Source organism: Galendromus occidentalis, unplaced genomic scaffold, assembly GCF_000255335.2.
Source record: "Galendromus occidentalis unplaced genomic scaffold, Mocc_1.1 scf7180000077192, whole genome shotgun sequence".
NCBI lineage: Eukaryota > Metazoa > Arthropoda > Arachnida > Mesostigmata > Phytoseiidae > Galendromus > Galendromus occidentalis.
In genome coordinates, this window is record NW_003805180.1 from 365719 (window position 1) to 379797 (window position 14079).

Here is a 14079-nt window from a genome sequence, read left to right on the forward strand (position 1 = left end):
ATGAAGTCTAGCAAGTCTAGAAATCTATCTATATACACATCGATCATCATTCGCGCTCTTCCTCTCGATCCCTGATTTTATTTTTGGTAGCTTCCCGAGACCCAATGCGATGACCAGGTCCTCGAAGCTCCTTCGAGTCGAGATCTCCGAGGAATGTTCCTCTCAACCGTTTCGAATGTTGCAGCTCATGCCCCGCTCCGTTCATCCTTCGCACGGGAATCAGAATTCGGTTTTCGTGAAAGCTTCTCCATTGGCGGAGCCGATCTGTTCGACTGGGCAAACAATGCATCGATTCCCTCGGGAAACAGAAGCTACGTCACTCGGTCGCCCGATCAGCGCATTGCGCATGAAGACTTGTTGATCGAGATGATATCATCGACCGTTTCATATCAAACGAGAAGTGACAGGAGGTCTTCTCGCGTGGGTGACTCCTCACTCAGTCGGTCAGACAGTCAGTCGAGCATTGGATATGCCTTTTCTCTTGCTGGGAGCCCTGTCACATGCACTATTTGCCTTACCCGCAGAAGAATTTGAATTAGTCGCTCTTCGGACGGGTATCTGAACGATTCGGGAAGCATCAGCGGTATCGGAAGCCGTCGGATAATTTTCATCGGAGTAGAGTCTCCGGCTTTTACCCACGCGGGAATTAAGAAAATTATACGCCGCTGAATTGGAATGATTTTGCATCGCCGGTGACGGATTGTTCGCCGAAGGCGTTCTGTCAACAGTTGCTTCAACTCACTCGAGCCCCACTCTTCGCTGTCCCCGCAGAATTAACTCCGTAAACGAATATCCAGTCATGATAATCTTTGAAGCGTGAGGAAGAGACCTCATCGAACCGAGGAGGGCTCCATTCCTCGCCCCCTCCTGGCGCTCACGGGAAATACGATCCTTAGAAGAGACTTAGCGTTCACGATATTTCAGATCTAGTTTCAGATCTGACCGAGCTCGTTCGTTTTCTCTTTGGATCAGACGAGGACAGGAGACAATCTTTCGAACGGTGAAGCAAGGGGTAATGAATGACATGTCGAGTGCGTGATGATCTGAGAAACGGAGAAATGCATAGATGAATCAGATAATTACCGGACGCCCATTAAGGCCACCGGCGGTGCTTCTGAAAACGCGATGGTCAGTCTGCTCGCGAGCTTCCTCGTCTGACAGTGGTTGTCCGCTAACCGGACCTTCTATCTAATACGTAAAGAGTCGGCGAGTTCCTCGTGATAATTGGCGAGCTATTCATTTGTTGAGGAGCGAGGCAGGTAAAAATTAAGCAACTGGCTCAGAGTTCTTGATTAGCAGCAAAAACATCTGAGAAAGTCAGGATCCCGTCCACGATCCCCGGCGACGCAGGTGGAAAGCTCTTCCTCACTTTCCTGGCCGCGGAAAGCTGGTCAGAGACGACTTGGGAGCGGCGAAGGAGAAACCGTTATCCAAATCGCATCCGAAGTTCGTCTCGTGGAGACTCCTTTCGAGTTGGAGACTCATCGTGGAATTTCGCGGACTGATTTCTGGTTCGAACCCGGAGGAAACTGCGATCCCTCTTTTTGGAAGGGACGCGGTCATGAGAAAGGCTCGCTATCAATCAAAATTCAAAAGAGAACACTCTCCACAAAAATACGAATCGTGAGTCGCCATGAGGCTGCCACCGGCTCAAGCTTCGGAAGCTGCAATCGACAAGCTCACGCAGCTCGATCCCATTACACAATTCGGTCTTTATCGTTACCAGACGACTCTCTCGGTTCATCGTCATCCCGTTCACCTTGTATGTATCATCAGACAGCTCCGAAACAAGAGTCCCGAACGATTGTCGGGTGCAGAGGAATTCCGTCGGAATCTTCTGTCCGCGAATACAACTCCACCAGGCGCTTCAGCCCACCCTGCCTGAATCTTCATCGCTAGTTAGCACTGCGAGCCCATCGACTATTATCTTTAGGTGCAATCACGTCTTGGTCATTCAGACACAGAGTTTGTCATTGGAATCTGCAAGGAACCCACGGCAACCGTTGAAGTACTGCTCCGACCGTAGAACACGAGAAAGTCCTGTCGGTTCTGGACGAATAAACAGCGAGAAGTCCGTAAGAGGAGTCGAATATTCTCGGCTCCCTCCGAATATCACCATGGAGTCCAGCCATGTGGTGCGTCGGCAAGTCGACGGTCGACGTTTCAAGCGACTTGACCGAATCGACTCGGTTAAATCAGTGAATAGTATTCTTCGCTTGACCCTTCTCCGCTCATTCCAGGTGTGGGCGAATATCCCACGGCCTCAATGATTTCATTGAGTGCAATTCTCACGCGAATTCCGCGAGCTGTAGCATCAACTTCCCCATCCGCTCCCCGTCACGAAGATCCGTACTTGTTCGTAGCGCTCGATCCATTTTTCATCTGCGTCTCCAGGCCTGTGATGGAGCAACCAACGACAAGTGTTCCCCGGCTCGGAGGGACCGCGCTCCTACCGGTCTCTTGCGCTTCTCGGACCCTTTCGCGTCAGCCAGAATAATTGGGATGGTGTATGCATCCAGTCTCCGCTGGAAATGTTCTTGATGAGGAAATTATTGAGTGGTGAATCCATCGTTGTCTCATCCCTCGCTTTGTCGGAGCCGTCGAACACGACCGAATAAATTACGGGTAATTTTCACGCGATGACTCACAACAGTGTGCATCAATTTCGCCCCGTGTTCGGGAGCATACTCGACCGATACTGGGAGGGAACGGACCCTTCATGTTATACGGTCGGGTCGCTCTCACGACCGCCATGTAGCGGTCTTGAAGTTTTCTGCAACTGCTGCAGTGATGTTGTCCGAGTGTTTTATATTGTCGGATGGGCTCCGGTCGTGACTCCCCATCACGGAACAATTGTTTCCAGCGTCGACATGAATTCGGAATCTCGAGAATCAACCGCGCAATCCGCACCCGGACCCATCACGGAAGGGCACGGAAGGTGCTCGTCGCCCCTCTGATGAGCAGCACTCCGAGGCGAATCAGGAATGATTCGACCGGAATCACCGTACGATGCGTTGGACTCCAGGAGGAGTTCCGAGAGCTCAGCCGGAAGATTCACAAGAAGCGGCTGGCTGGAAGATCTCGCGCGGAATGATCCTCGAGTCGCGGAGCTGCTGCGTTGCGTCGCCGGTCGACGTCGGTGAATCATCGTACCTCGAATTTTCGGGCTGATTCTCAGAAGTCGAATGAATCAAACGCGGTGAGACATGATAAAAGAGCAACAAAGGCTCAAATAAATGGAAATATTTGTGCAAAAGCCGTAATTCGTTTCCGCGAACAGCCTTCCTTCTTACCGGACGGGGATAAGGAGCAGGTCTCGAAAGGAAAATGAATATCTCGCAGCGAGATCTTCTGTGTATGTTGTTTTCAAAGCGGTTTTTCTTTCAACTGGATAAGGCTCTGGTTCAACGGCCGCCGATGCCCCTGGGCAGGCGCTCCTCGGAGCGGTGGCAGAAGACGGTGAAGATTTGCATGAGACAGCGCGACGACGCTCTTTCCGTCGACATTAGGTAAATTCCAAGCTTTGTTGGTGATACAGTGACCGTCCTCGTCGTCGCGTCGTCGTGTTCGTCGTTCGATTGTTCTGTCACCGTGTTTCGATTATAGACTTCTGAGAAACTTCTGTAGAAGCGGGCGTTGGGTCACCGACGGATGCTCTTCTTGGCCTGCAGTTGACGTAACACAAACCATGGTTTCCGTTCCGGGGCCTCTTCACAGTCCGATGACCACGCGGTTAGCCGTCGCAGCACGTGAGTCGAGCTGACTGATCTCCGGGTGAGATTTTATGTCACTCGCAGCGATACACCATACCCGGAACCGAGACGACGCCGAACGGGAATCTACTTTTCCAGTGTGATCTGCTGTCAGCCGGAGTTTCCTGTTTTAATTTTTCCCTTCGGAACAAAACAGCGAAAATTTTTGGGAAGCAATGGGATTTTCGTCCACGGGACGAAGTTTCCTCATGCTTGTCGACGAGTCCAGCCCGTGTGGCTTTTGCATACGCGATGGATGTCAAGGGGAAGGGGGAAGACCTCCGGGAGACGGTACGCAAAAATGTTGGCACGAGATGTTGAAACGAGGAATGAGTGCCAGGAGTAAAAAAGACGATGAAGACGAAGGATGCGCAAGGAAGATGTCGCAAGCATCTTGAGACAGAATTCAGACGAGTCATGGAATGTTACGACGATGTCGCATCGTGTGAAGTTCACGAGAGATATCGATCTGGAGGAATACACCCGATGATTGAAACCAAGTAATTGCAGGAAAACGATGAAATGAAAGTACGATAGACGGCGGTCGGGTTTGGGACCGCGAAAACCGAAACGAGGCTCTTCAGGGAGACCGAAGTCAATTTGCAGTTTTTCGTATAGCTCGTGCAATGAACCGTGAGACTCGCCCGTCTTTCAGCCATTCACAGGTGCGACAGTGTCGCATGGGAGATTTACGTGATGCGCAGTTCTAGATAAGTGCTCGATAAAGCAGGAAGATGGCAACAGAAGCTTTCTGTCGTGAGAAGAATTCAGTTCTCACAACTCACGGAACGTCCTGCAGAATAACGCAACTATCCTATGTAGACTGGTTCTGTGGCTTTCCGCGGTGCGTCGAAAGTCTTGTACGCCGGGACGGTGATAAATGGTTTCGACGCCCACTGCTCGCATGCTTCGAAGAACGATTTTCATCGAGACTATTGAAACCCGTCCGAAAGAAGTCGTTCGACGAGTGAATTCGTGCAACCTGACAATCGAATGACGAAAGGACTCACCTTCGTCTTTGGCTTGTACTATGCGGTAGTTGTACGTGTATCCGAATTCGGTGATGAAGACGCCATTCCGCATCCATCGTATCTGGGCCGGAGGCATTCCAGTGGTCCTGCAAGCCAAGTAGCCCCTCCCTCCTCGCGGGATAACCACAGACTGAGGTCCATGGGTTATTCTCGGTGCCGAGTCATCTGGAAGATAAAAGAACAAAATTTGAACACCTAGCCTCTGGGATCCGTCCTTGTTCCCACGCCACGACGACCCCATTCCTACAGTTTTCATGATATTCCGTATGTATCACGTATCAAGTCGTTCTGATAAACGGTAAACGCTCATCCAATCGCTTTAATCTGATCTGGCGTATTCCCCGAATGTGTACATATGAGTGTTCCTCACTCCGTACTTCCAGCGCGAGATAGTTTTTTTTTTACTCACTCACTTTCAGCTAAATAATATTATACTCATTTATCCACGTAGACGGAAAGCATGTCCACAGACGTAATAAACGTACAATAATCCGGAAAGGAAGGTCGAATCGGTCTCATTCTCCGCGTCGACGCCCTCGGTTCTCTGACAGGTGGGAAGATTGACGAGGGAAGAGCGGAGCTATTCGCTTTTTCCGTAACAAGATAGATAACCGACACTGCGGACGTCTTCCGGAAGCGAAGTGGGATCAGTTTAGCAAAAACGGGGGGAACTGGGACCCGCGGACCTACCTCTGCGCGTACGCGACGAAAGCTCGTTACTTGGAATGAAGTAACAAAAAAGTTATAAAAACCCCAAGCCGCGTGCCATTGTCCGGCGAAGACGCTATTCCTGAACTTTTTGCTCGTTAGCTTCGTGAATCTATTAAGAGTAGAGTTTTTTCGCGATCCAACAGTGTGACTCGGAAGGGTGAAGTTCAACAGTCTCGAAGATGAATTCGCCCCCGGATGACTCCTGAATATCCTATTGGTCTATGAGTGGAGTGGTGACGATGGAATACATCATTCAATCCCCGTCGAATGAGCAAAATCTCAACCCTGTCCGCTTGTCTCGCGGCCAGCAAGCGACGGTTTCAAAAGCTCGAGCCTCGAACCCATGCGTGGGTCGTGGACTTAGATATATCTAGCAGGGTCGAAGCCTACAGAGCAGCGACGTTGTTTCTGAAATGGAAAGTCTGCCGGTCCGAACACAAATATTTTATAAGCCGACACGTCGCGACAAACGATGTCGGTGAAATGTGTGCCGCGTCCAGACGACCGAGACTTACAATGTCGCGTAAATCTCGACTAGGGTTCGGACCAGGGGTTCCTTATCCGAATATCAAGAGCTTCTACTCCGTACAAGACCCCCGTCGGACTTTGTCGCAGTAATTCTGACAATGATTCTTGTTATCCACCCAATCTGCCCCAAGCTCCTTGAGTCCTCAGGAGCTCCTCGTAGCGGGATACTGCAGAGGTGAGTTGGGGGTCCAGGAAGAAATAAGTTCGGTCGCCGCTGCTGTAATTTGAACGACGGACAGCGACACGGAGCGAGACGCGGATGTTTCCACGACTGTTTCGATACTCACTCAGTTGTTCGAGTGCATGCTCAAGGCCGCTGAAGAGGTGGGCTCGACGAAGCGGCGAAAGCGAAAAAAACATGGTCAAAACGTATAGAGAAACAAAAACAAATGGAGACCATGTTCCAGATCGGCCCGACGAATATTCACTAGGAGCGGATCAGTCTCTCGAGCCGCTCCTCCTTCGCGCCATCCGCTCCCGTCCTCGGAATGGATTCAAGAGAATGGGGAACTGAATTCATGGCAATCATTTAGAATGTAGAGGATCGGCACACTCCCGATTCATGGACTCGGTGGAATCTGAAAGTGGTTTCGCTAATCTGAATCTAAGCTCAGAGCTCTGACTAAAGAAAACCCATCCGGGCCGACTCGACTCCACTCCCCACGCTTCGGAAGAAAAATTGTAGCGAAAGGTCGAACATTATCCGTTTAGATATTGCGGAGTCATCCTCTGTAGCTTCTGACGACGAATAAATCAAAAATTGGCTATTGTCTTATTGACAGAGCTTAAACATGATGATCAATGTAATTTCCGAGCACACGGAGTCAAAGCAAAATGATCATGATGTTTCTAATCACAGACAAAACAATGGAATATCTGGCGGCGCCTCTCATTCGTTCACTTGGGCCTCCGAACCCATCGAACGGTCAGCTGAACATAAGCCTCAAGGGTCGCATCTTCTCTATTTCTCTCCTTTAAAGGCCACTTTATCTGTCGAGTTCGAGGAGCCTTAGGATAGCACTTCCCGCGGAACATGAAGCCGGGATGAGTTTGTCACCGCGATTCTGTTTTTCTCCCGAATACGACATTTCAACAGCCTTAGTCGACCGAACAATTCCTTCACGTCGATCCGCCAAGCCTCGACCAACTCAAGACCTTCCGCATCGACAACTGATTACAGTTATGTGTCCATAGTAGGAACCGACTCCCGAGAGAAAATTGCAGGAAATGAATCGGTCCAATAGGGAAATAAACTCGATAATTTATATTGAAGGAAAATCGCTGAACGAATTTCGAATTAGCGGCGAGTCCCGATCGTGCCGGAGGCTTATGGTATCGCGGGGGAAAGACCGCGTCATAGTATTCCTACACCTGTTCGGACAAATTTGCAAGATGCGGTCACGAGATCGAAGCAGTTCGAAGCTTCGGAACCATGTTCTGAATCGTGCCGTCCGAAGATTATTTGCGCGCTTGAACGAGAAGAGCTCTCAGAAGGCTGAGCTGATGACGATGCTGTTGAGCTTGAAAGAAACACACATACGTGAGCCAAATCGCGGCAGGTCTTAAACCGCACCTGCCGCTCGGTTGACAGTGGACTTAACGGAGAGGCGCTCTGCCAGGCCTCGGAACGTAATCTGAATTTCAAACTCGTGAACTGAGCCCTAGTAGCACGGCTGACGGAAGATGCCGAAGTTGACACACCTGTACAGACGAAATCTGAATCCGAATACGAATATCTCTTGATGAGCTCATTCTATCGGAGCAAAGCAACTCCTCTCGTTGTGAGTCCTGCTCCGAGAGTCTTTGCCTGTGGCAGCGATGTTCACGGCTCCTCGACAGAAATCGGAAAGAAAACAGAATATGCAATCCGATTTGCCCCGACTTGGCGTGACGTACGATCCGATCGGTCACCGGCATAGATGAAGATGTCCGGGAACGTATCCAACATCCTAATGGAGAACACGAAGAGTTCCCGTGTTACGAACGCTTCCAGCCTTACAGATGACCAACGAGCGGAGACGAAGAATCTTACTTGTGTCATCGATAATCGAGTCTTCGGGGACGACATCGAATATCTGTACAAATCACTCGGCTATTTACGAAGTCGTTCTCCAAATGACTTTTGTACCTTGCTCCGATCCAACGCAAATTATCCACTCACGAGCGGCCTATGTGTCCGTTACCTGTGCGCGTCACTGACGCCCAGTAGCCGAAGCCCTCTGGATGCCTGAAAATGCTTCGGACGGCGGACAAATTCCGGAAGCTAATGAGAAGTGTGGGCAGAGATCTGACGAACATCAAATTTCTCCGAGAAGTCGATCTCTGTGGTCCGCATCAAATGAGAGGAATGGGATGGATCGAATCGGAAAAGGGGTTTCGGTGGAGCGCCAGAATTTTACCATTCTGCCCTCCCTGATTGGCAAACTTCGATTCCATCGCGGGGGGCTCCCGTATGCATGATGGACATCGCAGAACGACCGGAACGATCGAATGATATTTCCCATTTTTCATCTCTGCGACACGCAGCTCATTAAATGCCGATGGCAAAAACAGCATGGAGAGGAACGACGAAACCAAAAATTCGACGTAGATTGTCTTCTTGCCGGTCGCCATCCGTCGTTCGAGCTTCGGTGTAGTTCATCATTTCCCCACAGTCCACTAGCTTCCCCGCCGCTGCTTGTCGTCTATCCTTCCCTCCTCGACAAAAAGGGACGCGGCTGTGTACGAAGACAATATGGAACTTCTGAAGGGGAAAAACAGAGCGGAATCGGCAAAAAACAAGAGAATCGTTTCTGAAGTCCGGTAGTCGCTCTGGAGGTAAACTTGCCACACTGTTTTTCCATCGATCCAAACACCGGAAACCTCAGCGAACGAAGTATGAACCCGAAAATCCGCCGTTCCGCTTTTAAGTGCTCCACTAGCTCGGACGAAAAAGAAGAATGAAGCAGGGAAACGAAGATCCAGTTCACACATTCCGTCGACAATGGACGCCAGCGTCGTCATCATCGTCTTCATGAGCAGCAGCTCTTTCCGTTATGACAAAGTCACGCGGGGACTGCAGTCAATAGAGATCTTTGTTCAGATGACGCCTTCGGTGAACTCATGCACTCGGAGTCACCGAGGACGGAGAGATGAGCACGGGTTGCCAATGCTCTTACGCATAGTTCTCGAGTACTAAGCGAAAAACCATGAGGCTCCTCTCAGGATAAAGCTCTGAGCCGGTTCCGGAGCTCAGAAGTCGTCCTGCGACCCCGGAGAGGCGTGGGTCGGAGGAGACTTCACGCTCCTCGAGGTGGAAAGAACATCGCACCCTTTAAGCATCAGACACGAAGACACTGCAAGGCCCCAGACCGATTTCCGTCGGTCGTTTCGGAGCCGGTAAAAGAAAAAGAACGAGCCTTTCAACGACGTCGATTCCGGCCGAAAAGCGTAGAACACCGGAGAACCTCGTCGGTCCAACTTCGTTGTCCGAAGAGACGAAGAAGGCGATGGAGAAAACAACAGAAGATCAAGAGCTCGTCAGAGACGACACGCGCAATCCATCATTTAACCATCCAGTCAGTCAATCAGCTGCGCAGGGACTGACTGAGAAAGCTCAGCGTTCGAAGCCACTCCCTGGAGCCCTCACGGAGTCTCCAAAGTCATCAGCCGAAAACCTCAAGCTCGGAAGAAGATATTTGCCGAAGTGCAAGACAATTGATTGCTTCCAGACTCGGCCAGCCACAGAAAGAGCCCTGCTCTTCTCCAGAAGGCCCGGTCCAAGCACGGCGAAGACGAGCCCCGGTTGGCTTCCAACGTTTTTCTGAGCGTGATTCGCAATGAGAACTCAACTTCGTGCAGAACAATATCTTCAAGGATCTTTTGCGAGATTTGACAGTAACCTTGGGACTTTTCACCCCGCGGAAGTTTGTCTCGTCTCCTCCCGACTAGGGAGCAAGGGAATTGCCCATCCATGACTCCGCAGCGGACTTTCTGGGCAATATTTGGTCCCGAAATGACTGATGAACTGATGAATAATCCTAGGGTAGAAAGATCGCATTTCATCGGGAATTAAAGCACAGGTAGCTCATCAACACGCGTGTTCCCATTGTGAAGTTGGAAACGTTCGAAGCTGCAACGGGGACAACAGTCCTTGCTCTAGCTTCGAAGAACAATGATACAAGCGGTGCTCAAGTCAAAGTCATCAGTTGTAAATCAGCCCACCCTCCGACATCCGCGAACGACACGATGATCAACTCTCTGTCTGTTCGCAAAACCCTTACGAAACACTAACACGAGTTTGGCGGTCATTTCTATTCTGCAGTCCGCTCGATCCACCTGTGTGATGCACCTTCTCCACGCCTCACGTCTCTTGTCCAGAGTGTTGGGAACACTCAGAACGAAAACTTCATTCTTCCTTGCGATTCTTGACTCCGAGAAATTCAGAATCGAATTCTCGGATAAGTGGTGGAACTATTCCATCAACGAAAGCCGAACCCATCCCCGGAAGAAATCCGCTGGCGGCAGGAGCAATCCATCCTTTCCGATAGCCATTTATTTCGGGACTTGAGGCGATTTCCCCCCTGTCGAACTCGTAAGACCGCGGCCGTGATCAATCGATTTTACAAGGAACAGGATCTATTGTTCCAAAATATGGACTTTATGAACGAAGGCAAGTTGAGCCCATTCCCAGGAGAGACCGCAAATTGGATGAATTACAAGAAAAAAATCGCAAAGTCCACCTTTCGGCTCCGGGGAAGATTTATTGGTAAATTAACGGCAATAAAAATCCGAATTCCTTGTCAATATTTCGCACCTCGATCCTCCCGAGACAAGAAGATTGCCGCTGGGAGACAAATATCGTAAAAAGTTCCCCCTCTTATTTCGTCTTCTAACAAGTTAATGTTGAGGTGCCAACGCGGGGAACTGAGAGGGCCCCTCAGCCGCCACCGAGGCGAGCGTCACAGACGAGCACTCGTCTGCGACAGTATGAAGGACTGACTGGACTCAGGCTTCAAAGCCAGTCATTAGAGCGACGGGAGCGCGCATTTTCGAAATCGCATCGGAGCCAGAAGTCCGAGCGAGCGATGGGACGACGAAATACAGTCGCTCACATCTTTCAAATTCGAATGCTACTCCGTGCGCCTCACTCAGATCCCGCATCTCGATTCATTCGCCGACACAAACGTTGATGCTCACGATAAAAACTAACTTAGTGGGTGAGTTTAAGTCGACTCTCAATTCCGAGCAGATGATTCCCCAACAACACTGGACAGGCGGCCCGGCGTCGGGGAAAAAATTCCAGTTCTCACGGCTAGGGAGGCTTTCGGCAACAACTGCTCCCCAGGGAGAAGTTCGAGAACCATTTCCATTCCTCAAATCCGCAAGACAAACAATTCTGCTCGAAAGTACTCGCAGAACGAGGATTGTCTCCGAGCGCGCACCATTATCGCGACAACAAGCGGGGGGAATTCGAAATTTCGAATGAATCAGAAACAATAAACGATCTAGCAGAGTGTTTTCGGAGTGGACCATTAGGAAGTGCCGACGGCACCGACAGAAGAAATTCGGAGAAACGCGGCTCCGGGTCATTTTCTTTTTTTTTGTTTGACCGATGGATACCGTTCGCAGTATCTCGGAATCGGATCTCATCTCCGTTAAATATATATCCCTTGTAAAATGACTCGACGTAGAGGTGAATTCCGTTAAACCAACCCCGACGTAGACCACCCGGACAGTGTTCGACACGCTCCCCGGTCCTAGAGGAGGCCCGATAGTGATGCTTAGCGTAAAACTGACTTTTCTCTAAATATAGAGTGACTTGTTGTATGTTTTGACGAGTAAACGACTCTGTGCAGGTCCGTCGTCATAGGCAGTCCCCAGTTGCCCGCTAAACAATGCTCTCGGAGAGTCACTATCAACAAATAGAAAACATAAAGCTTATACACACGGCGAAACTCGAAGAGCTTTCCTCGGAACCTGATCAGAGTCGTCAACATACACCAGGCGCCGCGTTCAGATCAGGGGCTATATCTCACGGCCCGGGAATCAAGCGCATATTTTCGAATCGAATCGCTAATGATAACGATTAATTATCATCATTCATTACGCTGAATGATCCCCGGGAGGAATGGCAGTTCCGCCAAGAGGTACCCGAAAGAGTTTTCGGAAACGACCTTCTCCCAGGCGGCCATCTCTTCCAAGAGGCCGAAAGTGTCGCTACCAGACGGAATGTCAAGGAATGCTCGTTGACACATCATCAACGCCGCTCTACCTTGCCGAATGACAGAGGTGAGCGAGTTGTGCGCATCCATATGCGGTGCCGCAGACACCACACCCCGCGCTGGGGGGCCTGTGCCTGCTCGCTCGCCATGCATGGCCGCGCATCTCCAGCACTGTCCGCCAGCGTCGACAACACCAGCAACTAGACTCCAGTACCAGCGCCAGCAACCAGACTAAGAGCTACGACAGGCGTCAGTAGAAACTATCTCCAGTGGAAAGAGCAAGGAGCAGAAAATATGGCCACGAGGAACACTCGGAATGAAGAGGAGCAAACGAGCATCGCTGTCCAATAAGGACGGCATCGCAGCTACAGCAACAGGGCCCTCGGGTGTGGTCTGTCGCCGAAAATATTCAAGAGCTTCCTCTTCTCGAAGGAAAACGCTTCGATGCCGAGAACGAAACGAAGCGATATGCGGTACCGTCATCTGTTCGTCTCGACAACCTCTTGCTCGCGTGCAAGTCAAAACAAATCCAAACCACGGAATGTTTCAGTCAGTCGCAAATTTCGCTCCACCGGTTTCGTGTGGTCTTCCAAAGCCGCGCCGCATAGAGCGATGTATCCACAATAGTGTTTGGCGTGATCCATTCAACCGTTTCCGACATCAATGATCGAAAGTGAAACTCCACGACGGTTTTCTTGCCCGGGACACCACAATCGTACCGGGGCTGGGACTCAATAGCAGGATTCTCGCTTCCAATAATTCGTAGGTTTGGTCTTCGCAGCGCAGTGAAACTTCCGATCCAGCGGTATCCGAGGCTCGGAAGCGGATTGTATGAGCGGCGTATTGGATTTGACCAAGAAGCGCTAAGTGCGATCTATTCAGATATTCGATGCGGAACCCCGTCTGGGTGCGGAATCGCTTCTCGGAGGTCATTCCGCGCGTCAGTCGCAGAGTCATTTTGACTCATTCCGAGCAACAGGCTTTCGGTGCGATTCTCTTACGAAACGTCAAGGAGGACTCGAGTCCGAACTCGTTTGCATTTTCGACTGCATTGGAACTCTGTACCTGCGGTCAGTGAATGAGAAAAAAAAAACTCCCCGAAGCGTGGGAGCTCCTCCCTGTTTTTTTCCTCCGCACACGTAACGATTTGCTCGGAAACACACAAAAACACACACAACTTGACCCTTTTCCTTCCTGGTCGCTCGCTTAGCGGTGCCGTTGAAGCCCGGCGAAAGAACGGGCGACCCCGAAGAAATTCAGAAATATCAGCTCAGTACGAGACCCATGACTCATGAGTTCCTCGCGGGACTCCGATGAATGAAGCTTTCCAGTCTTGACAGATAGTTTGACCTTCGGTTCGAAGCGAAAACGAAATTTTTCGTCGGTGGCTAAAAACCGCTCGGTCGAAAGCATCGGAACCCGTTCTGTCAGAATCGTGAAACGAAGTTCGCTTACTCAGGCGAGAGCCACCCTCGTCCAAAATTCTGAAAGCGCCTGGGTGGGAGAATAGAGGGAGTTAACCAGTTTTTTTTTTCACACAGGATTTCCATCGGCACCACATCTACACTCGGACCATCTGGCACCACCGGCAGTGCAGACCGCGGTTCTCCAATAAAATCATCTCTCGTCAACAAAGCTCTGTTCATAGCCGGCTTTCGGTTGGCAGATCGCGCGGCATGATCCGCTCTGGTGTATACAGACGCACAATTAATATAATCAAAGGTTCGTTGTTCGCTGCATATAGTCGCTCGGAGCGTAGAGATTCCCAATAAATAATCCCACGAAACATCACTGCGTCTGTCTGCCCGTCGGGTCCGACATCGAGAATCAGCATCGACTAAGGGCTCTCTCAGG

At 50.5% G+C, this 14079-nt stretch overlaps 1 protein-coding gene across 1 annotated transcript in view; it reads right to left on the reverse strand.

The window, feature by feature from the left end:
• The window catches only part of sdk (sidekick cell adhesion molecule), a 32890-nt gene that overhangs the window by 11303 nt on the left and 7508 nt on the right, over positions 1-14079 (reverse strand). The window contains exon 2 of the mRNA XM_029111016.1: positions 4763-4948. Within this exon, the coding sequence (XP_028966849.1) occupies positions 4763-4948 (186 nt within the window). The remainder of the gene's footprint in view (positions 1-4762; positions 4949-14079) is intronic.